We start from the raw sequence: 22,166 nt of genomic DNA on the forward strand, positions 1-22,166 counted from the left end.
AAAAAGCTTTTGAAAATAACCGAATATTTCGATTAAGGTCAAAATTTAATATTTGTAAATCTGACTCAGTGAGTCAGTGCCTCACCAGCCATGAACCTCACCGCACGTCACTGCTAGAAGGCAACCACACACTTATAAAAAAAAACACACTTTATAAAGTCAGGCAACACTAACCAGGCTTCGTGTGATTCTGTTTATTTGTACCTTACTTTGACCATCCGTTCGCTGTTATTGATCATTGTGGAGAGCAGGCAGACGTTTTGTTTTTTATTATAGCAGCTATCGGATGGAATCAATACATGGGCTGCACAGGTTGTCATGTCCGACTATCACAAGTAGAATCATAATGAAAAATAAAATGTGCCTGTAGAAAACGGCTTAGCAAGTAGTCAGTTTAGCTTCGGTTATGCTAACATCACCCGTGTTATACCAGAGAAACTTTCATAACAGCGTTGTGATGCCAAACAGCGTCAATTCAGACTGACACACATTCACTTATGGGGAATTGGGGATATGTATCAGCTGCTTGTGTGACAGTCAGACAGTGAATACTTTAGAGCCGTGTGATCTAACCCGGAGCTAACGGGAGAATAAACTCCTGTGGAAGAGCAGCCAGCACTGCAGCGGTCGGTAAATGCCGCTGAAACACATTAATAAACAATGAACCACGGCACTCTGGAGAAAAGTATAAGGTTGGAGAAGTCGTTATTTAATTTAATCTGGCTTCGTATGATTAAAAGCAACACGATCATCGACCCAATGCAGTCCCCCGTTGTTGTTGTTGTTGTTGTTGTTGTGAGCGCCGTTGGGGAGCAAATCAGCTATGTAAACGGTGACGTCATGACGCAGCTGCGGCAGCACCATCCCGGCTCTGAGTGGTGTGAACAAAGCGGGAGCAGAAAAGGGAAACCAGAGCTGAACCAGAAAAGCTCTAGCTCGGAGCTAGAAAGGGAAAAGCGCTGGTGTGAAAGCCGCATATGAAACGTCAAACTACCCCACAGTACCCCCAAAAGAAAATATCTGGCGCCGCCACTGGATATGCTACATATTAACTTTCTATTTTATGCATTTCAGTTCTTCATTAACATTCCTTAATTAACACTTCGATTTCCTGACACAGTTCCACTAACATACATTCACTGTCGATTGTTATTTTTTAATATTCTTTGCGGAATTTGGCCGTGTAAAATGTCCTCTTGGGTTGCCGTACAGCCAATGCGTGGCGTAACGGACCCCGAACAGATCTGGTTGGCTGAACACATCAGTGAAGCGTCCTCAATGTCGAGGACGCTTCCTTGGTAGGACATGTCTTCTGAGTCAGGACCTTCAGAAGCGAGGCAAGAATCCTTCCTAGCCTCGGAAAACGAAGAATGGTAGAACAGGCTAACAGGTGTGCAGGTGTGCGTCATATGCGAGGCCCCGCCTTAAATGGAGGGCGATTTCCACCAAAGATTTTGAAAATTGGTCCGTCCGCAAAGCATTGTGGGGATTTTAAGACCGCGGAGGATACACATGTGCAGCCTCGAAATTTCCCGCAACGAAGGACGCCGGCCTTGGTAGAATTCCAAGGATCCTGGACATTGGAACAGTCCTTCGGCGGGACTCGATGACGTAGCACCCTTGAAATAGTGGCTCTGGAGGAGCCTTCCTTGACATTGAGAAACACCCCGGCTGTTGTTATGCCTGCTGTGACGTTACGTTACTCCGTTCTCCACTTGTAATTATGCCGTTACAAGCTTCAAAGTTGTATTTATCATCTGAATTTGCCGAAACAAGTTTAATATTCTGAAAGCCAAGACTTTGTTTACTTGAAATCAGATGAAAATAAACTGTAATGGACCCTGTCGTGTTATCTTACTATACGCCTTACATTCATAATATCAGCGGGAGCTAGGGTGAGAGGGGCTGCAGAACAGCACAGTGCGAGTGAGAGGTGGCTGTCTTCTTCCCTTTACAAGCTTCAAAATTGTATTTATCGTTTGATTTTGGAATTTATTTAAAATCAAACAAAAAACCCCGAACCCCCGAAAAACTATTTTTTTTACACAAATACACGTTTATTTTGAAATGAGCCGTTGCGACTTCCGACTGATTTCGATAGAGCGGGTCACATTTGCCTTTCTAGCATTCGACAATGTACTTATCTTGTTTTGCTTTTTATTTTCCAGGGCAAACCGAGGCGAAGGAGGAAACCGAGGTCTATGTGGGTCAGGAAATGGCTGACAAAAGAAGAGAACGCTATGGCCACTATAGCACTCTACTAAATGAGCTGAAGACAGAAGACGAGAAGGCCTTCTACAACTACACAAGACCTCCCAGAGGCCTCTACGATGAGGTCCTGCGAAGGGTAGAAGGCAGAATAGAGAAGAAGGACACATACAGAAAGTCTCTCCCTCATGGTCTCAAGCTGTCCATCACTCTACGACACCTGGCCTGCGGTGACAATTATCCAAGCCTGTCCTACAACTTCAGAGTTGCTCCAAACACCATCTCCCTCATCATTAATGAAGTCTGCGATGCCATCAAAGCCGAGTTTGCTGCTGAGGTGATCCAGTATCCTACTACCAGAGTTGGGTGTAACGCGTTACAAAGTAACTACTCCGTTACCGACAAATGTAATATTATTACAGTAACGCGTTACAAAGTAACGCGTTACTGTAATAATATTACTTTTGTCGGTAACGGAGTAGTGTAACGCGTTACTTTTATAATTCAGTAATCACACTACAGTTACTAACATTGCCCCGACACGCGTTACTTCGTTACTTTTATAAAATCAGTCATAATCACACTGACAGACAAGAGGGCTTTCCGCCGCAGGTTTATATGTACGTAATCTGCGCGACTTGCACGTCCACATCTCCGCGTGCAGTGCTGCATAAACATGGCTGAGTCAGCGATAACTTTCGAGGGGTGGAGGTATGCCCATTATTTTGAGTTCGTCCGAAGAATAGACAGGAATGTGACGGTGAGGTGCAAACTGTGTCCAGGCCAGAAGCTGTTATCCACTGCTGTAAACACCACGTCAAACCTCAACAAACACCTGCAAAGAACACATGCTAAGGTGAAGCTAATAGCTAAGGACCCCCGAACCCAGAGTGAGGATGTTGTGAGTGCGCCGCCGCAAGAATTTGGAGGACCGGTAACCAAAGCAGAGATGGACAGGCTTGTAGCATCCTTCATAGTAGAGGTAATGTTGCCCATTTGCACAGTGGAATCACCATCGCATCGTTCAGAGATATACTGCGCAAAATACAGATAGCAGGAGACAGAGGACAGCCATGGTCAGAGCTATCTGGATCAGTCTTATGCGACAATGGAAACTGAACTAAAGAGAACATTTGAAACTTTAGCAGTCTGCGTGATCTGCCTGCAGGGAGGGGCTGGCCGGCCCTGCGAGTAAAGTAACGAGTTACTTTATGTAGAGAGTAACGAAGTAGTGTAATATATTACTTTTTTTTAAAGTAATATGTAATATGTAATATATTACTTTTTTTTAGTAACAACCCCATCTCTGCCTACTACAACTGAAGAGTGGACCGCCATTGCTGAGCAGTTTGAGAAGAGATGGCAATTTCCACTGCTGTGGTGCTCTGGATGGCAAGCATGTGGCAGTCACCTGTCCTTGGAATACTGGCTCTGTGTACAGAAACTACAAGGGCTTCTTCTCCATTGTCCTCATGGCCCTGGTCAACGCAGACTACAAGTTTCTCTGGATTGATGTTGGCTCTGATGGTTCCAGCAACAATGCCAGTATCTACAATGGGTCAGAACTGAAGGAAGGCCTGGAGAGTCCAAACAACATATTCAATCTCCCTGAAGAGAAGTCTCTACCTGGTGATGACGTTCCTGTCCCATACAACAAGCGCCTGATGAACCCGTTTCCCATCAGAAACATGGAGCACCATGACAGAATATTTAACTACAGACTCTCCAGAGCCAGGCGTGTAGTGGAGAATGCCTTTGGTATTCTGGCACACAAGTTCCGAGTTTTGCTGAGGACCATGAACCAGAGGCCAGGGACATGCAGAAAAATCATCACAACTTGTGTGATCCTTCACAATCTCATCATTAGACTGAGATATCCAGCCACCCACAACAACAAGATGGACTTGGAGGACCAGAACCTGAATGTCATCCCAGGGGCATGGAGAAATTACAAAGTACTTCTGGATGTTTACCATGAGAGGGCAAGGAACACTGGAACCCAGGAGGGGAGGCATATTAGAAGATACCTGGGCCACTACTTTACCTCAAAGGCTGGTTTGGTGCCATGGCAGGACAAGATGATCCTGTAATTATTCCCACAAAGCAGTGACAGTAAAATGAATACAGAGACACTGACATTGTGATGAACAAATTATTTTTCACATATTGCATTGTAACTTAAAGCAAAATGTGTATGGAGTAATACATTTTGTTTTTGAAATTTTGATTGAAAATACTTTTTTCCACTTATTAATAAAATAAAGGCCCAACATTTAGATAGTTTAAAAATCTCAAGTTTCCAAAATGTAAAGTCCCATAGTACTTTAACATAGAAAATAAATAAACTAAACTAAAAAATAAAATAACTTGTAAAGTAAGGATAAAGGACCAAAAAAAGAACAAAGTCTGAAAATATCAGTGACAATTTTTATTATACACAATCTCAAGCTCATGTGTGATTTAATTTTTTTATTTTTCCTGGAACTGTCTCAGATAATTTTTCTGGAACTGTCTCTGAATTTCTGGTTACTGGCTTTTGTTATTATTGTTGTCATGTGGCACTAAAGCTGAGAGATCGATGTCTTTGTTGATATTTACACTGTCACTGTCTAGGTTTAGATATTGGCGGAGGCTGTCCTGGGTCACATTGTGCTGGGACTGCTGAGCTGGAAGAGGAGGCGGAGGACGACCCTGGACTGGCTGCTGGGGTGTTAGCTGCCAAGGACCTCTGATTTGCTGCTGAGGAGGCTGAGAAGGAAGTTGGAAGAATGCAGCCTGGCGAGAAGAAGGAACGTAGCCCTGAGTAGAAGTGCTGGCTGGCTGGAGGGTATGGTACTGCTGCTGTTGCTGTTGTTCTAAGTTGTACTGCTGGTTTGTCTGCTCTACATAGCCACACTCCTGGGATCTCCACACTGATGCCGGAGGTGGGTTCCTAGGCCACCTGGCTGGAAATCTGCTGACGGTGAGGAGGCAGCTCTGCTGGCGGAGTATATACCGCTGGGGAGGGCACTCTCCTGTTGAAGTTGGCTGACTCTTGGTAGGGATGGGTATCGTTAGGATTTTATCGATACCAGTATTTTTCTATACTCTTATCGATACTTTTCAATAATTTGGTGCTCAAAATTATAGACATGATTACAAGATGTGAAGATTAAACAGTCATTTTATTGTAATTTATTTGTATTTATTATTTAATGTAACTTTTTCAATGTCATACCAAGCAGGTATGAGTGTTTGACTGTGTGTCTCTGGAAGGGGAGCGGTAATTAGGGGCAGTTCATAAATCCATGTAAACATGACCGTTATTCAGTTAAAACGAGACGCTGCGTGCGCACCTCCTAAACCGGAAGCTCCAGTCGGCTAACCATTATAATCCGTTTATTGCGTTTAATATTTATAATTGTAATGATGGATTATCAGTAATCATTTTAAAGTTACACAGAGACATTGGATTAACCGTTTTTATGCCCTTGAACACAATTTTTGATCACAAAAGAGCAAAGGTAAGACATAATTATCATCATGGCTACGTAAAGTGAAGTTGTTTTCTTGCTCTTTCCTGGCTGCTAGTTCAGTGAGTTTTGGTCGTACAGTGATGAGACTTATACCAATGGAATCTGTGGAATCTCAGCTTTCATGTGATATGTTGTTTGTGCAGATACAATAGCCTCATCTCAATACCCCTCCTCGACTCCTCCTTTCCCTCACTCGCGTCCCTTCCTTGCGTCTTAGCTCCGCCTCCGTAAGATGCGAGCGAGAGACACGAGGAGGTGACGCGAGGACAGAGGAGTCCTCAGGTATTAATTGGGATGTCCTCGTTCACTCAAATGTCACTCTTAAACGACGTCTGTTAATGCTGACATGTGCACAGCTGTATCCCCTCTCATCGGGTTTAACTGAATAACCCTTTAGAACCGGCCCATTTGTTGTTAAATATGTATTTAAATGAATGAATCTTTCTCTTGTTAGTCAAGGAATTCAATGTATGATGGTTGGTCCTGCTTTTGTGTTCCGTTTTGGTGTAAAATGTACATTTCAATAAAATTATAATTATAATAATGTGAAAGCCTTTACTCTGAACATGTGTGTCCTGTAGATCCCCACATTCACCACAAACCCACATTCAGGACTGTGCATTTTAAATAATTTAACTCCTGAATATCTTAACACAAAACAAAAACAAAAATTGTTATTTATCAAGATCTAGCCATTTATGAAATAGCTTTCTTAATAGCTATGTTTTAGTGACGTTCAAGATCATTAAACATGACTTAAATTGTTAGCCTAACCTTAAGAAATGAATTGCACATAATAATTCCCACGGAGCTGTGAGCACTTATACATTTATGTGACGCTTTTCCACTCATTCTTCCAGTTCTCCGTTTTCCTGTGTTGAAATCGACCAGCTGTGAAGGTGGGGGCGGGGCTTTTATACGCAGTAGTGAAAACACTTCCGCGTAGTCTGCTCTCGTGTATCCTCCCTTTCGTCTCCTCCCTCACCCCTCCTCGACTCCTCCGTGTGCATTTCAGCTATTGGGACGTCCTTCAACATGGCGTGTCTTGATCGATTTCCGGGTCAAGTCCCGGAGGAGGGGAAGAGAGGAGTCGAGGAGGGGTATTGAGATGAGGCTAATGACGTAGAAAAGATTGCTTTTTCCAGTTATGTGCTAAAGTAGCCGTTAGCCCCGTTAGCTCGTTTTGCTATGTGTTGATTTAGACTCTTGGTGTTGGACTTCTGTTCCGTGTAGGTAAAATGGTTAATATCGTCTGTTAGGTGAGTTTCTTCCCGTTAAGTGGGTATGCATCATTAATAGGTTGTTAAATGTTAAGAAGCCTTGAGACGCTGTTTCTAGCAAGATGTTGCGTCTGCCCCTATAGTCTGCCCCCGGGAGTCTCACAATAAGAAGAGCGCTGTTAGGAGACATGACGAGTGGCATTCACAGTGGCCAATCAGAGTGGCACTCAAACTGGATGAGGGTTCCCAACCAACCAGAATTGTTTAAACTAAGGAAGTAGCGTAATTCATATACCGATAGCAGCACCGTTTGTCCAGCGGCTTAATGGTATACCAATACCGTCCAATCAAGTACCAGTACTGACTTAGTACCGGTTCTCGATTCCCATCCCTAGTCTTGAGTAGGTGGCAGATGTGCAGACTGGGATCACAGCAACTGGCCTCTGCTGCTGCGGCTGCTGCGACTGGAATGCTGACGGGACATCTTCTAAGGGACTGATCTGGTCACCAGCCGCTTCCCGCATCCTGAACTGTCTGGACACCTTCCGGTAACTGGAAAGACAAAAACAAACAGCATAGGATTAATACAAGCTCAAATTTAGCATGCAATAAAATGTGTGACATCAAATAAATAAATTTCAAATGTATGCAATTTTATATACTTACTGGTTAAGAACTGTGGTGATCTCCTCATACGCAGGTTCCAGGCAGGCATCATGCAGACGATCCAGTTCGGTTTCCAGGTACTTGCAGAAAGGAGTGGCCCTGTTGACTTGCTGCTCTCGAGTGATGAACTGAACCAGCCTATCTTGGAGATCACGGGATGCTCCGGTAACTCTCATCTCCATAGTAGGAGACTCGGGTCGGTCCTCAACAGCTGTTCCTGTCCTGGAAGGAGGTCTCGGTGTAGGGTAGCCAGTGTACCTCTTGGTGGGCTCCCTGGGTTCGTCACTCCCAGCCAGCTCACCCGTCTCAGCCAGGGCCAACTTGTCCTTAAACTGCAAAGACAAAAATTGAAAACAAACATAAGTACATTTGAAAGTTATATTTGGAAACAAAAATTTTGGAAATTGAAAATGTTCAACAAAGTTCAGTTTGAATTTAATTTCAATGATATACTCACACTAGCTGGTGTATCTTTCTTGTGACGTCTGATGTGTGGCTTCATGAACCCAAAGACCCGGCGGATGAACTTGTCACGGTCACTGTCATTCTCACTGGCCACCTCAGCAAGGATGGGGTCTTCCTCGTCACCACTCGACAGACCATCACCGAACCTCTTCTGGGATTTCTTCTTGGGTTGGCCCTCCCGCAGCTTCGAGAATCGAGTCCTCTGTGTGTGGTACCATTTCTGAATTGAATGATCTGCAATGACAGAAATCAAAACAAATAATTAGTACAATCATTGAAATGTTCATTGACAGCAATGTATGTCAAGTATCTGAAATAGATTTCAAATATTTCAAAGTAATTGAAATGTAAAAATTGTTATACTTACAATCCATCCCGTTCTCCGCAGCCTTTCCCTCCCATAGTTGCCTCCTTAATGCCTTGTCTTTGTACTGTTTGTCCTTCATGTCATACAGTACCTTGTTACTCTCCACCCAGTGAGCGATTGCCTCCTCCTGTGCCTCTGTGAAGCTGTATGATGCACCAGGGGGTGGGTTCTCATTCTGGGCCTTGCCTTTCCCTTTGTCGCCCTTGCTCACTTCAGGCTTGGACTTGGACTTGCCAGCAGGGAGGGCGGGGGAAGCTGACTCATCTGAAAAGATACCAAATGGAAAAAAAATCAAGTACATGCAGGACAACAATGTATGGGAATATATAACAACATCAATAACCCCTCTTGCCCCCCATCCATACCAAAAATAAGTTATAAATATTTACCTTCATCATCCGAGGATTCGGGCTGTCTGTTAAGAGGAGGAGGGGGAGAAGGTGAATGCTGCCGAGACTCTTGGGACTGCTGAGGAGACCCCTTAGACTGCTGATGAGACCTTTCAGACTGCTGAGGAGACCTTTCAGACCGCTGAGGAGACCTGGAACCCTCTGGGGACCGCTCTGGAGTTTTACTTGGACAAGGACTGACATCTTTCTTGCATTTCCTCCCCTTTCTCTCTCTGGTTGGAGACTCAGTGCTGTCTTCTTGGACCTCTAAATCCTCAGTTTCCTCTGCTTTCCTCTTCTGAGTTCTGTATTTACCAGCCAGCTTCTTCCGTCTGCCTCTCCCTACCTTGGGTGGCATGTTAAAGTTGAATTTACGGTGTGTTCTGCTCCCAATAATCTGCGATCAGCAATTTAATTTACCACGTGCGGCCGAAGGTTTTATACCATCGGGAGGTCACGTGACGCCTTCGTGACCTAGTTCGAACGCATCGTACTCTCAATACGCTATCAATTCATATTACAGGATAATGGAAATACAGAAAAACTGCCATTGCCGGTGTTGTGCCGAATTATGCACCCCCGCCGTGAAATGCACCCCTTGTCACGGGAACGCGTATTTGAAAATGAAACGTTTACACCTTAAAACGATGCTTAAAACAAAAAGTAAACGTCCAGGGTTTTTTTTAATGGTAATTTTCAGACTGTGAGTCGTTTAGTGGTAGCTAACCACTAGTCTTGATTCTTGTGGTTAAACTTTTCGCTCCATATTTTGATGGTTGGGGTGTTGCAATATACGTTGGCCAGGGGGACATTATTTGTTGACGCACAGGTGGCCCGAGGGGACGACATGAGCCGAGGGACCAGGCATGAGCGTCAGTTCTGAAGTTAGCACGGCTAGGATTTTGCATTGTATCTTGTGGAACATTACAAGTAAAGTACGTGAGAGTAAGATAGAGTGTGTCCGTGTCGTTATTATCAGTATAGCACACAATACATATTGAAACATGGGGTGTCGAATCCTGGATTTTGCATTAATTCGTCACTTCTTTTTCAGTTATTTTTTTTATTTAATATATGTTTTTATTTAATTCTGACGTCCTGTCTGTATACACGTGCTTTAAAATGTATTGTTTAATTTTACGTATTTGTCATATAATAATCAAAATATATGTTTACAAATGTTACATAGTCTTTGTCAGCATATTTTTGCATTTTAAAGATTACTCTTTTACCTTGTTGTGTTAATTATTCGGGTCTAAATGAGCTAATGGATTTTTACATCAAGTGCTTGAGGGTGGGATTAATAGAAACATCTTTTTTGGGGGGGTTGCTTTTTACAGCAGGCCTGGTTAACACGATATGGACCCCCTTGCTATCTCTGACAATAAACGTGTCACAGCCATAAAACTTTCTCCATTTATTGGTACTAGTCCTACAACTATACCCTCAAAAGTGCTTGAGGGTGGGATTAACAGAAGCATCTTTTTTGGGGGGGGTGCATTTTACGGCAGCCCTGGTTGCTACGATATGCACCCCCTTGCTATCTCTGCTCCAAACGTGTCACATACATTTGCTCCATTTATTGGTACTAGTCCAGTTGTGCCGAAATACGCACCCCCCCACGAAAAATATGCTTTTATTAATCCCACCCTCAAGCATTTTTGAGGGTATAGTTTTAGGACTAGTAGGCTACAAATAAATGGAGCAAGTTTCATGTATGTGACCCTTTTAGCATCTTTTTTGGGGGTGCCGAAATACGCACCCCCGCCGTGAAATGCACCCCCCCAAAAAAGATGCTTCTATTAATCCCACCCTCAAGCACTTTTGAGGGTATAGTTGTAGGACTAGTACCAATAAATGGAGCAAGTTTCATGTATGTGACACGTTTGTTGTCAGAGATAGCAAGGGGGTACATATCGTGGCAACCAGGCCTGCTGTAAAAAGCACAACCCCCCCCAAAAATAGGGGTAAAAGAGTAATCTTTATAATGCAAAAGATGGTGACAAAGACTATGTAACATTTGTAAACATATATTTTGATTATTATATGACAAATATGTAAAATTAAACAATACATTTTAAAGCACAAGTATACAGACAGGACGTCACAATTAAATAAAAACATATATTAAATACAAAAATTAACTGAAAAAGAAGTGACGAATGAATGCAAAATCCAGGATTCGACAACCCAACCATCAAAAATCTGCCCCTTCCTTCAGACTTCCTTACAGAGCCCCTCCTCCAACACACACGAACGCGCACATGACCAATAAGGGCACGAGATACGTTTGTGCACGAGATGGAAGGCTGACAGGCAGGTAGGCCGGCTAAAATAATTGGTCGTGCTTTTTACAGCACCACGGCTTCCACAGATGACATTTTTTTATGCATTTATTGTCAAAGCATTTAATGTATTAATTGCTATCGGGATGTTAAGAGCATTCCATGGAAGTGTTTCTGAAGTGTTTTTTTTACCAGCTGTTCTGTATTCACCTTGCAGGTGCAACTATGTTGCATTTATCCTCGATAAAGTGTTTAAGTCATGGATGTTTAAAGTTGAACTTCTTCATATTTGTCTGATATTATAGTTCACTTTTCATTCAGGAAGTATGACGCTGCGCTGTCGGTACGCTTGTCCATGTTTGTGATTGGTCAAATGTTGCTAACCCCGCCCCTTTCATGTGAACGCGCACTAAGCCGGACAGAGAAACCCTGGCTTGTAGGGGTGTAACGGTTCACAGAATTCACGGTTTGGTATGTACCTCGGTTTGGGGGTCACGGTTCGGTACGGGTTCGGTACAACAAGAAAAAGCAAAAAAAAGTCCCAAATGCACAATTCCAGGTTTGTTTTTTATTTATTTTGAACAGTAGTGCAAGTTTCAGTTTAAAAATAAGGAACTCTAACATTTTGAATAATTAACTTTATTACACAGTTAAAGGTCCCATGTCATGCTTTTCCGGTTATTATCGGTCCCCTTGTGTGTTATGAAGGTTTTTATGCATGTAAAAGGTCTGCAGAGTCAAAAACCCTCAAAGTACACCCTGTAGCGAGTAAAACTCTAACACAGTCTATGCTGCCCCAAAACGCCTCGTTGGAGATTTCTCATTTTCCATTGTTTACTTCATGGGTACTCTGACGTGGGGATACCCAGAGGCCACACCCTCTGCCAGCCTTTCACGAAACAAAGCTTCCCAAACCTTTCAGCGATTCATGCCGGATATGTACAGCGTAGGACACTGAAGAACGATGCTGTTCCTACTTTGTTTGGACCAGCGGGAGATTCGGGTACACAACCTGTAAGTATTCATTGTTGTTTGTGTATTTAGGATGTTTAAAACAAACAAGGTATCTACCACGACTGTTTAAATGGGTAAACGTTTTTCGGGCTGGAAATGCTCTCCGCAGACCCATGCTCACAGCATTATAAACCTTTTTCTTACTCAATATCAAGCCACACTTATTGTTTTTACTTCGGCTGTGAGTGTTTGTGTGTGCTCAGGATGAGTTTCGCTTGTTCTCGCCGACACGGAAGCCTGTCTGCTCCTCGCAGCAGCTGCGAGCAGCAACGAGCCTCTCAACGTCCCGACCAATCAGAGCACACTGGGCTCACAGGGAGGGGGGGGGCAGGAGCTCCAACAAGCCGTTTAGGACAGAGAGTGAATACCGGTGAATACACATACTTTACAGCAGGCATCCTCAAAGTCCGGACTCTGGTCCGGATCCGGACCGAACCACAACTGTCTCTGGACTCTGAGCAAATTATACTTTTCATATGTATTATCTGTATTATCTGTGCTATCTGCGAGACATCGCCACAACGTAACAAGTCAAAATTCTCCGCTGTGTCTACTGCAAACAGCGCTCTGCATGTACGACTATTCCACTGTCTGTGTGTGTCTGTCAACGCATTGGTCCAATCACAGCATTTTTTTCCCCCACCAACAGTCTGCGAATCAGAGGCACAGTAGGGCGGGTCTTCGCGGAATGCGGGTGGGAAAAATGCGTGTGTGTTTAAAAAAAAAAAAGTCAGAGCGAGAGTTAACAGCTCATCTAGTTGCATCTGTACTGTAGCTAGTAGCCTAGTTTCACCTACCGGGGTGGCATGGGGTGGCAACTGCCACCCTAAAAATAGGCCTTGCCACCCCAGCTAACACCCCAGTTGGCAGCTTTGTTTTGAAAGAAAAGTTGTGGCTCATCGGACATTTATGAGAGAAAATCTCTAATGTCCGAGTGCAAGTGAATGCAGCACAAGACGCACGTCTTGTAACCCCTCCCCCGGCCCTGGCGCGAGCGTGGAAATATGATTGGCAGCGATTTCATTTGAACGGGACGGCGCAAAACGAGAAGCATTCGGACCCAAGTACTGAAGGAATGAGGTATTTGCGGTCTACAATGACAGAGAAGAGACTGTCAAGTTTGGCTGTACTCAGCATTGAATCAAAACGCACTAAAGCTTTGGATCTTACTAATTTTGTGAGGCGTTTTGCTGAACAAAATGGTAATCGCCGCATTCAGCTGTAATAGACATGTCAACTTGATGCTCTGCTCACGGATGAGCATACACAACTGTTAAGATGATGACCTTACGTGTGTACATATATTTTTTTCTTTGTGGGGTCTGCCCCCAAAAAACAGTTTTAAGTCCTGAGAAAGTCAAATAAGACGGTGTGTAAAACTACACTGCCCAGCCAAAACAAAGTAACCACTTCGATTTAAGAATGCATGACTGAAGTGATGGAGACCATGTTTGAAGGCAAACAAAAAGAGGAAATAACAGGTCAAATCAAGCAAATCCCCCTCTCAGATTCCACAGCAACCAGAAGAACATAAATACTGGCTGGTGATTTGATTAATCAGCTTTGTGATGGAATAAAAAATGCACAGCTGTGGATGAGTCCACTGACACCACTGACAATGCTCAGTTGCTGGTGTTTGTGAGTTTTTATGATGAGGCAAAGGGGGAGTTTGTTGAAGATGTGTTGGGCCTGACGAACCTCAGTGGACACACAAGGGGGCAAGACATTTATAAAGCAATAATGGGAATGCTGAATGAAAGAGGGTGCAGCTGCCTTTATTCATAACTGTGCAGCTCTTACACTGCGACTCTGAGGGATCAAGCACAGACACAATAACAATGAAAACTGCTGCATACAGATTATTTTAGTTTTTGCAACCTCGTGTTAAGAATCTTGTTGCAATTGTTTAAAAGTTTGAATGACCGTAATAAACGGACCTTTGTCTTATTGAAAACATTTTTTTGGACCTTTAAGATTTGTATTTGAGTACCCCTGCTTTACAGAGATGCTGTATTAGAAACCAATGTGAGTTTGGAAAATTGCACAGTATAAGTCTATTTTAGTATACCTCAACAATGGAATTATGATCAGTAGAAATGGCCATGACATGGGACCTTTCAAAACAAACCACAAACAGTACCACCCACACTCAGATGGTCATATTGTCTATAATGGCTGATGTCAAACAAAAAGGTTCAATAAGCTGTAAAACTAAAAAGAATGTCTTGAAAATATTACAAAATAAATAATAAGATAGTGTTTCAATCACTTTCAATCACAATCAATACAAGCCGGGGTCCTCTACTATTGCATAAGGGCGCAGCATAGCCGTTGGAAAACATATGCCAAAAGCTTCCGTTATTTATTTTGGTCTCTCGGCTTTCATGTCTATAGAGTGGCGAAGTCACGCCCATCTACTTCCGGTCCATGGGACCTTATTTCGGAAAAATAATGTATTGAAGTCAATGGAGAGAGAAAACGTATCTTTCGATCCCGTTTGAATTGTGCCATGAATTACACATATGATGTTTGTCAATCTTAAAAAATCATTTCCATGTCAAAAAAGTCACAGTTTGTCGTAAAACTGTTGAAATATAAGACTATGAAAAATACGCAACTGGAAAGACTACAAATCCCAGAGTCGCGTAAGTGATGTCACAATTGTTTTCCTCCACTAAAATAGAGATAGCTAAGATAAGATAACGCCATATAGATAGAATCTATCTATATGGCGCTGGCTAAGATAAGATAACTTTAACAAGATGCCTGTGTGCTTAGTACCAGGTTGTTATTATACCAGCAATGGGTCTTGCTCGTTCTTTTGCTTCCCGTCTGATGAAAGGACCAGGAGTGGCTGGATCAAGTTAGCTACCTAGCTAGTAGCTAGCACGTTAGTTAGCATTACAGCCTTGTCATTTTTATTAGCCTTAACATGAAGTAACATTAAGTAACCCAAAATGTTAAACAGTAAGAGTAGTAGTCATATTTCGTGAACCCTTTGAAGAGTACTGTCACCGGTGTGGTCATTCTATAATACACAATTTAAGCCCGGGGGAGAAATGCTAACGCTAACGCTAGCGATCTTTTCTACTTCATGCTATCTGCACATATGGTTGACATTAAACATTAAAACGACCAGGCAGTTCAGAGAGAATCAAAGGAAGGCAGGCAGGCAGCTTTGCATGACATTCTTCAGGACGTGTTTCATTGTGGTGATAGTGAGGGCAGTCAATCGTTTTGTTGACAAGACCGTAGTGACGGCCATCTTGGTGACATGTGTTGTTGACCAGAGATGTAGTTCATTGAGCGTTTCACACAAACAAATGTGTTACTTCACAGTTTTACGACACATTTTTTTTTTTTTGACTTGCAAAATTATCTTTTAAATTGACAAACATCATATGTGTAATTCGTGGCACAATTCAAACGGGATCGAAAGATAATCTTTCTCTCTCCATTGACTTCAATACATAATTTTTCCGAAATAAGGTCCCATGGAGGTCCACCGGAAGGGGAGGGACTTCGCCACTCTATTGGCTTCTTAAAAACAGCGGGGATAAGCTGTTGAACTGCTGTTGTCTTTTGCCGGGCTCCGGTGATTGCCAAATCTTGGTGATGCCTTCTGATATGATTTAGCATGTTTGGCGTGTGTTACTATTAGCATACCGCACCGCTGTCGAACAACGCCGGCACACCGTCCTCGTCCGATCCACCACTCGCACTCCACCGTTATTGTAGTCCACAGGGAACCCGAAATGTTCCCACACAGCTGATTTAAAAGAAGCAGGTGGGTCTTCTAGCTCCTGTGTGTTATCTGAACTCGCAATACTAACTTTTCTTCTTTTTGTATTTTGTTTGTTTTGTTCAAGCCCCCAGGAAGTGCGCCGGACTCTGAGGAAAATATTCGTTGTGGCCAAACGGCTGTACTACACTTACGTATCAGTCGCTGGGCCCAGAAATACTTTTTCCCATTGACTAACATTGGGAAAGAGACGTCTGTAAATTGTTGGATAATTTGTTTAACTAAATAAACTACCCAGTATGAACATTTGTATAGCCAATGAGCAACTCTCATAGGAATGAACGAGGCCCCGCCTCCCACGCTGTATCCCGTTCTTATTATACATCCATGGTTTTGTTGTGTTTTCTTCTTCTTCTTCATTTGTTGTTTAAGGGCGACTGGCAAACAGTTTTTAGGCGCAATACCACTCCCTGGATTATATATAGTGTAGTGGATACTGCCCTGAATGACAGACTTTTTTCCCACTCGTAAAAAAAAAGGCGTATTCGTCGTGTGACTGCAACCGTGACGTCCGAACCGTGGCGGTACGGGACGAATACGGATACCGTTACACCCCTACTGGCTTGAGTTACCGAGTTGATAACCAGCATCGTAGGACCGCTTAGCGAGAGCGCGTTTGTTTTGGGTTATGTAAGCCGGGTAACTCCCAGGGTATGCCCAGGGTATGTTGAACTGGATTCGTAGTACAGGCCTCTGGCGACCGGACATCTTCTTCATAAAACTAATAATATGGCGTAATAATCGGGCAGTTCGATGTGTCTAACCATAAGAAAGTATCTCGTGCACACAAGAAAGTATATCGTGCGCAAGAGAAATACAAATAGGTTGCATTGCTCAGTCCCAGAGGTAGCTGCCTGGTGAACAGCTGCAGCGTGAACCCTTCTCATGTGGTTCAACAATTCATCGCTACGTCTGAAATTGTTCCCACATGCTTTACAAGTATACGGTTTCTCATTCGTGTGGACTCTCATATGCCTTCTTAATTTTGACATCTCAATTAAACTTTTCTCATAGGTCATGCAAACATACGGTTTCTCTCCTGTGTGGATTCTCATGTGTCTCTTAAAATCATGGTTAAATCAGATTTTTTCCCCACATGTTTTACAAGTAAACGGTTTCTCATTTGTGTGGACTTTCATATGCCTTCTTAATTTTGACATCTCAATGAAACTTTTCTCACAGGTCATGCAAACATAGGGCATCTCTCCTGTATGGATTCTCATGTGACTGTTAAAGTCAATGTTAAATCTGAATTTATTTTCACATGTTTTGCAAGTATATTTCTTCTCATAGGTGTGGACTCGCATGTGGTACATCAAGATTCTACTTTGTATGAAATCTCTTCCACATGTTTGGCAAGAATATGGCTTCTCATCCATGTGGGTGCTCATGTGTCTTCGCAATAATGACATGTACTTAAAATCTTTCCCACAAGTTTCACATTTTAAATTAATTTTCACTGTGCAAGTATTACGTTATCCCGCAGGTCACGCAAACATAGGGCTTCTCTCCTGTGTGGACTCTCATGATGTGAATCTTAACGTTACAGTTCAATTTGAATTTTTTTCCACATGTTTTGCAATTATATTTCTTCTCAGCTGTGTGGAATTTCACATGCCTTTTTAATTTTGACATCTCATTGAAGCTTTTCTCGCAGGTCACGCAAACATATGGCTTCTCATCCGTGTGGGTGGTCATGTGTCTTCGTAATACTGACATGTACTTAAAATCTTTCCCACAAGTTTCACATTTTAAATTATTTTTCACTATGCAAGTATTACGTTGCATGTCTGACAAGTTAGCGTTGTTTACATTGTTCTTTTTGGTTTTGTGATGTCTTTTGTTTATTTCTGGATCTGCAGTTCTTGTTAACCCTGCGTCATTAGAATTGTGAGAGATGAGCTGCAGATGACTTTGTGCTTCTGATACCACAACACTTATAACTGGCATGTTGCCTACAGACTCTTTTGCACAAGTCTGACCGCTGTGCACACTCACCTCATCAGTAAGAGTCACCATGAAGACATCAGTCTCCTGCTTTAGTTCAAGCTGCTCTTCCTCCTGACTGGTGCAAAGTTCCTCCTGTTCCTCTTTAATCTGTGGAGGCTCTGGGTCCTCTTGGTCCAGACTGGAGTTCCTTTCCTGACTACAGAGCTGCTGGTCACTGAGAACCTCATCCTCATTACAGACATGTTGCTGAGGGAGCTCTGGAGGGACAGAAAATAAACAAAGTACTGTTAGTGTGGTGTTAGGGAAGCAAATTGCATTCAATGCTGGGCAATGGTGTTAAGATCAATATCACAATATCAAGACAACAACAAACAAGACTATAGAAATGCATTATGCATAACATTTATAAATAGATTTTATAAAATTAAATTAAAAAACATTAGGCCACCAACTTTTTTAAACTATAACATTCTAACAATGTGTATTTTAACTGCTGTGCTTTGTGTATTTTAGTGGGAATGCTGACACAGCATTCCCACTAAATGTTATTCTACGGACAACATTTTTATTATTCCGCCGGATTTTTGCACCTCTTCTCCTCCTGCATTCAACATCGCAGAAACTCCGTTCAAACATCAAAACGTTCAGCTCGGTCGGGAATCGATGGCTATTACTTTTATCATTCATAACTTTCATAATTCCAGAGATACATCCCATAATTCATCACATTTTTAACCATTGAAGTCAATGGAGAAAATCTTCAGACTTGAACAATCTTCATGCGACTTCAACTGCTAACTGTTCATTCATACTTTCACTCAGAAACCTCATTCCAACTTTAAAATGTTACACATCTTTCTGACATTAGTCGTGATTCTTACTTTTAGAGATATTAAACATTGTTCAGACCTTGGTAAAGAGGCTTTCTTCAGATTTTAACATTAACTAGAGTGCGTGATGTCACAGCTAGAGGGGAGGAAATCTTGAAATTTGCCTTCATATTTTCTTTTAAAACTGCCATAATTCCCAAACCCTACATTCCTGAGACATAATTTTTCATGACAAACGTAGGAAAACATCTCGTAGCTTGAAAAATGACAAATAATTAAGCAAAAATAATTAAACAAAATGCCTCTTGAGGGCATGAAGTGACAAAAACTTTCAACATGTCTCCATTAAAACCCATTGTAATTTCAGGCTGATATTTCCTCACAGCAGCAGCCGCACACCTTTAGTTAAACTGCCAAAAAGGCCACATTATTAACCCGAAAGTACACAAAAATTACACTTCAGATACTCAACTTCCTTGACATGCTTCACGTTTTGAAATTTCACAGATATCTGTTATGGTTCTTCCACAAAACGTTCACATGTAAGAGGTTTATCTCTCATTCAGAACAATGAAAATGCTCTCCACTCACTGATTAAATCATCACCATGGAAACCTTTGATCTCTGGACACATAGTTAGCTCAAATATAAACACCTGTGTCATGGAACACGATGATGTCATAACTCCAACTGACATGCTCAGAGCAGCAGACTTCAGATAATGGTTAATGGTCCTGCCCTCAACAGCTCTACGTCCATTATGGGGTGTCATCATATGCCGTTTCCATGGAAACGCATCCCTCGCCATAAAACACGATGTCGCTGTAACTCCAATGGACACGGTCCGATCGCCCCCCAAACTTCGCTTGTATAGGCCTGTCGCGATAATCGATAAATTGACTTATCGTACGATAAATAAAAATGGACTCGATAACTTTTCTGAGCTCGATAAATTGCCGTTTACATAAGGATGTGACCAGCATTTTAGCTAGGAGCGCTGTGGCTGCCAGGCGCGCTGTGGCTGCCAGGCGCGCTGTGGCTGCCAGGCGCGCTGTGGCTGCCAGGCGCGCTGTGGCTGCCGGCCACGCGCGCTGTGAGGGGCGGGGCTGACACACAGCCAGGTCAGGACACTCCGCGTGCACGTGCAGCAGCGTAGCAGCCAAATTAATAATATAGCGACAAGCGGGAGACAACGTGTGACTTACTCGCGGGGAATTTAAAGTGAAATGGAATTGGTTACAAAACCTAACTACACATCTCGATTCTCCGGTGTGGCAGTATTTTGGATTCAAGCCAAATCAATGAGGCGAACCTACGGACTTGAATGAGCAGGGCGGTGTGTCGCATTTGTTTAAAAAAGGTAGCGACAAAAGCAGGCAATACCACACATTTTAAACTACACCTAAAACACAACCACCCCATTCCGTTTTCCCAGCTGGTAGCAAACACGGCAGCTGGAGATGGAGAGCCCCCACCTTCCCGACAGTTTACAATCAAAGATGCATTTGCCCGACAATGCAAACATGTTGGTGTTCCTTGCTCGAAAACTTTGAAAAACAGATTTGGATATGGCCTGTTGAGACATCTGGGTCTTTGTAAGGACAGTGGACTGTACACTTGACTGTTGTTTTAAGGAGGGTTTTTTTTGCTTGTGAGACAATGTGAGCTCATATTTATTTATTTATTCATATATTTATTCATATATATATAGATAGATAGATAGATAGATAGATAGATAGATAGATAGATAGATAGATAGCTCTGTTTTCCAGCCTGAGTCTATTTAATTGATTGTTTTGGTTGTGTGTGATTTAATTTATTTACTATAATTTAATTAATTTGTTTTATTTATTATGTATCATTTATATATTTTAATATTATTTCACATTTCATTTGCAATGTTGAGTGTTCCATAAAAAGTTCTGTTTGAAAGGATGTACTTGAATTATTATTATATATTATCATTATGTCAGTGGTCTAAAATGGTCTTACAACAGCGCCAACAATATTATCGTTTATCGCAATCATTTCCAGGAAAATGTATCGTCCAAAAAAATTAATTATCGTGACAGGCCTACTTGTATATCACCGGTCCATGCCTCAACAGCTTTATTGCCATGGAAACGCATCCCTCGCCATAAAACACGACGTCGCTGTAGTTCCAATGGACACGGTCCGGTCGTCCCACAATCTTCACCTGTATATCACCTCTCCATGCCTCAACAGCTCTACGTCAAATCTGACATCTCACCATATGCCGTTTCCATGGAAACGGCATATCGCCATAAAACACGATGTTGTCGTAACGCCTATGAAAAGGGTCAAAACAGCACCACAATTCACAAAATGGTTAACGGTCCAGCCCTCAACAGCTCTACGTCAATTATGGGGTTTCATCATATGCCGTTTGCATGGAATCGCCATAAAAGACGATGTCGCTATAACTCCTATGAAAATGGTAAAAAAGTGCTCAAACTTCACATGTGTGCTAACAGTCCAGCCGTGAAGACATCTACGGGACCGTTTTGAGATTTCTTCAAATGCCGTTGCCATGGCAACACAATGCTCGCCATGAAACACGGTTTTCTCATAACTTCAGTGAAAATGCTCCAAACGGCCCAAAACTTCACAGGTTTGGTAATGATGCAGCCATCAACGCATCTAAGCGTATTATGGGATGTCATCAAATGTTGTTGGCATGGCGACAGATCATTCGCCATCAAATTAGTTCAAAAGTTTGCAGTTCAAATATTCTGCTGCTTTTCCAAGCCTTTTTACTTTCTTTTCTTCTCTCATCACACATTCAAGCCCCCAGTGTTCATGTATCATTTCAATCTAAATTCTTCACTTTCTTCTTACACATTACATTTCAGCATAGCAGTTTAGCGTCAGCTTTTCAGCATAAAGCATTCCCACTAGCAATTTCTTCAGGAATTGCATTCTCTAGTTGTGATCTGTTGTTGGAGATCTGAATGTGAATTAATAAACAGAAAATAGCTAACAAGAGGCTTTATAACCATAATGAATCCCATTCAGATTGTTTTATAATTTGTAAGAACTTGATAGGAAATAATAAAGTATTTTATTGTTTGTTACACACCGGTTTTGTGCAGCTTTATCTGCGGCTTCAATACGGTATCCAATAATCTGCGCTGACGACAAATCTCCTCCTCGTATGCTGATAAAGTTTGAGAAAAAACTCCAAATATTTCATCGGCAGCTGCAGCTAGTCGCTCGTTGATAACACTTCTCAGTTTCTCAACTGCAGCCATTTCTACAGTGTGAAATATATGGATGTATGAAGAGACAAAATAAGCCAAACCAACTTTTATTTTTCTCGTTGGCATGAACAACACAACTTCCGGTGGAATGTTCTTCTTCGTAAGGAGTCGTTCTGCACTGATAAAGTTACATTACCGCCACCTACTGGATTGACATTCAAAAATACATTGTAC

The 22,166-nt window shown here is 42.3% G+C and overlaps 1 protein-coding gene across 1 annotated transcript; it reads right to left on the minus strand.

Annotated features, from left to right (window-relative positions):
* Nucleotides 1-6,763: 6,763 nt before the first annotated feature.
* Nucleotides 6,764-22,042, minus strand: LOC117472692 (muscle M-line assembly protein unc-89-like). Its single transcript, XM_034118027.1, has 7 exons — nucleotides 21,812-22,042; nucleotides 17,930-18,138; nucleotides 8,831-9,176; nucleotides 8,442-8,705; nucleotides 8,067-8,308; nucleotides 7,610-7,941; nucleotides 6,764-7,495 (listed from the first exon to the last, which is right to left on the minus strand). The coding sequence occupies exons 1-7, from the start codon at nucleotides 21,981-21,983 to the stop codon at nucleotides 7,309-7,311; spliced, it is 1,752 nt and encodes a 583-aa protein (XP_033973918.1). The 5' UTR covers nucleotides 21,984-22,042; the 3' UTR covers nucleotides 6,764-7,308.
* Between the last annotated feature and the right edge of the window lie 124 nt (nucleotides 22,043-22,166).

Source organism: Trematomus bernacchii, unplaced genomic scaffold (assembly GCF_902827165.1).
Source record: "Trematomus bernacchii unplaced genomic scaffold, fTreBer1.1, whole genome shotgun sequence".
NCBI lineage: Eukaryota > Metazoa > Chordata > Actinopteri > Perciformes > Nototheniidae > Trematomus > Trematomus bernacchii.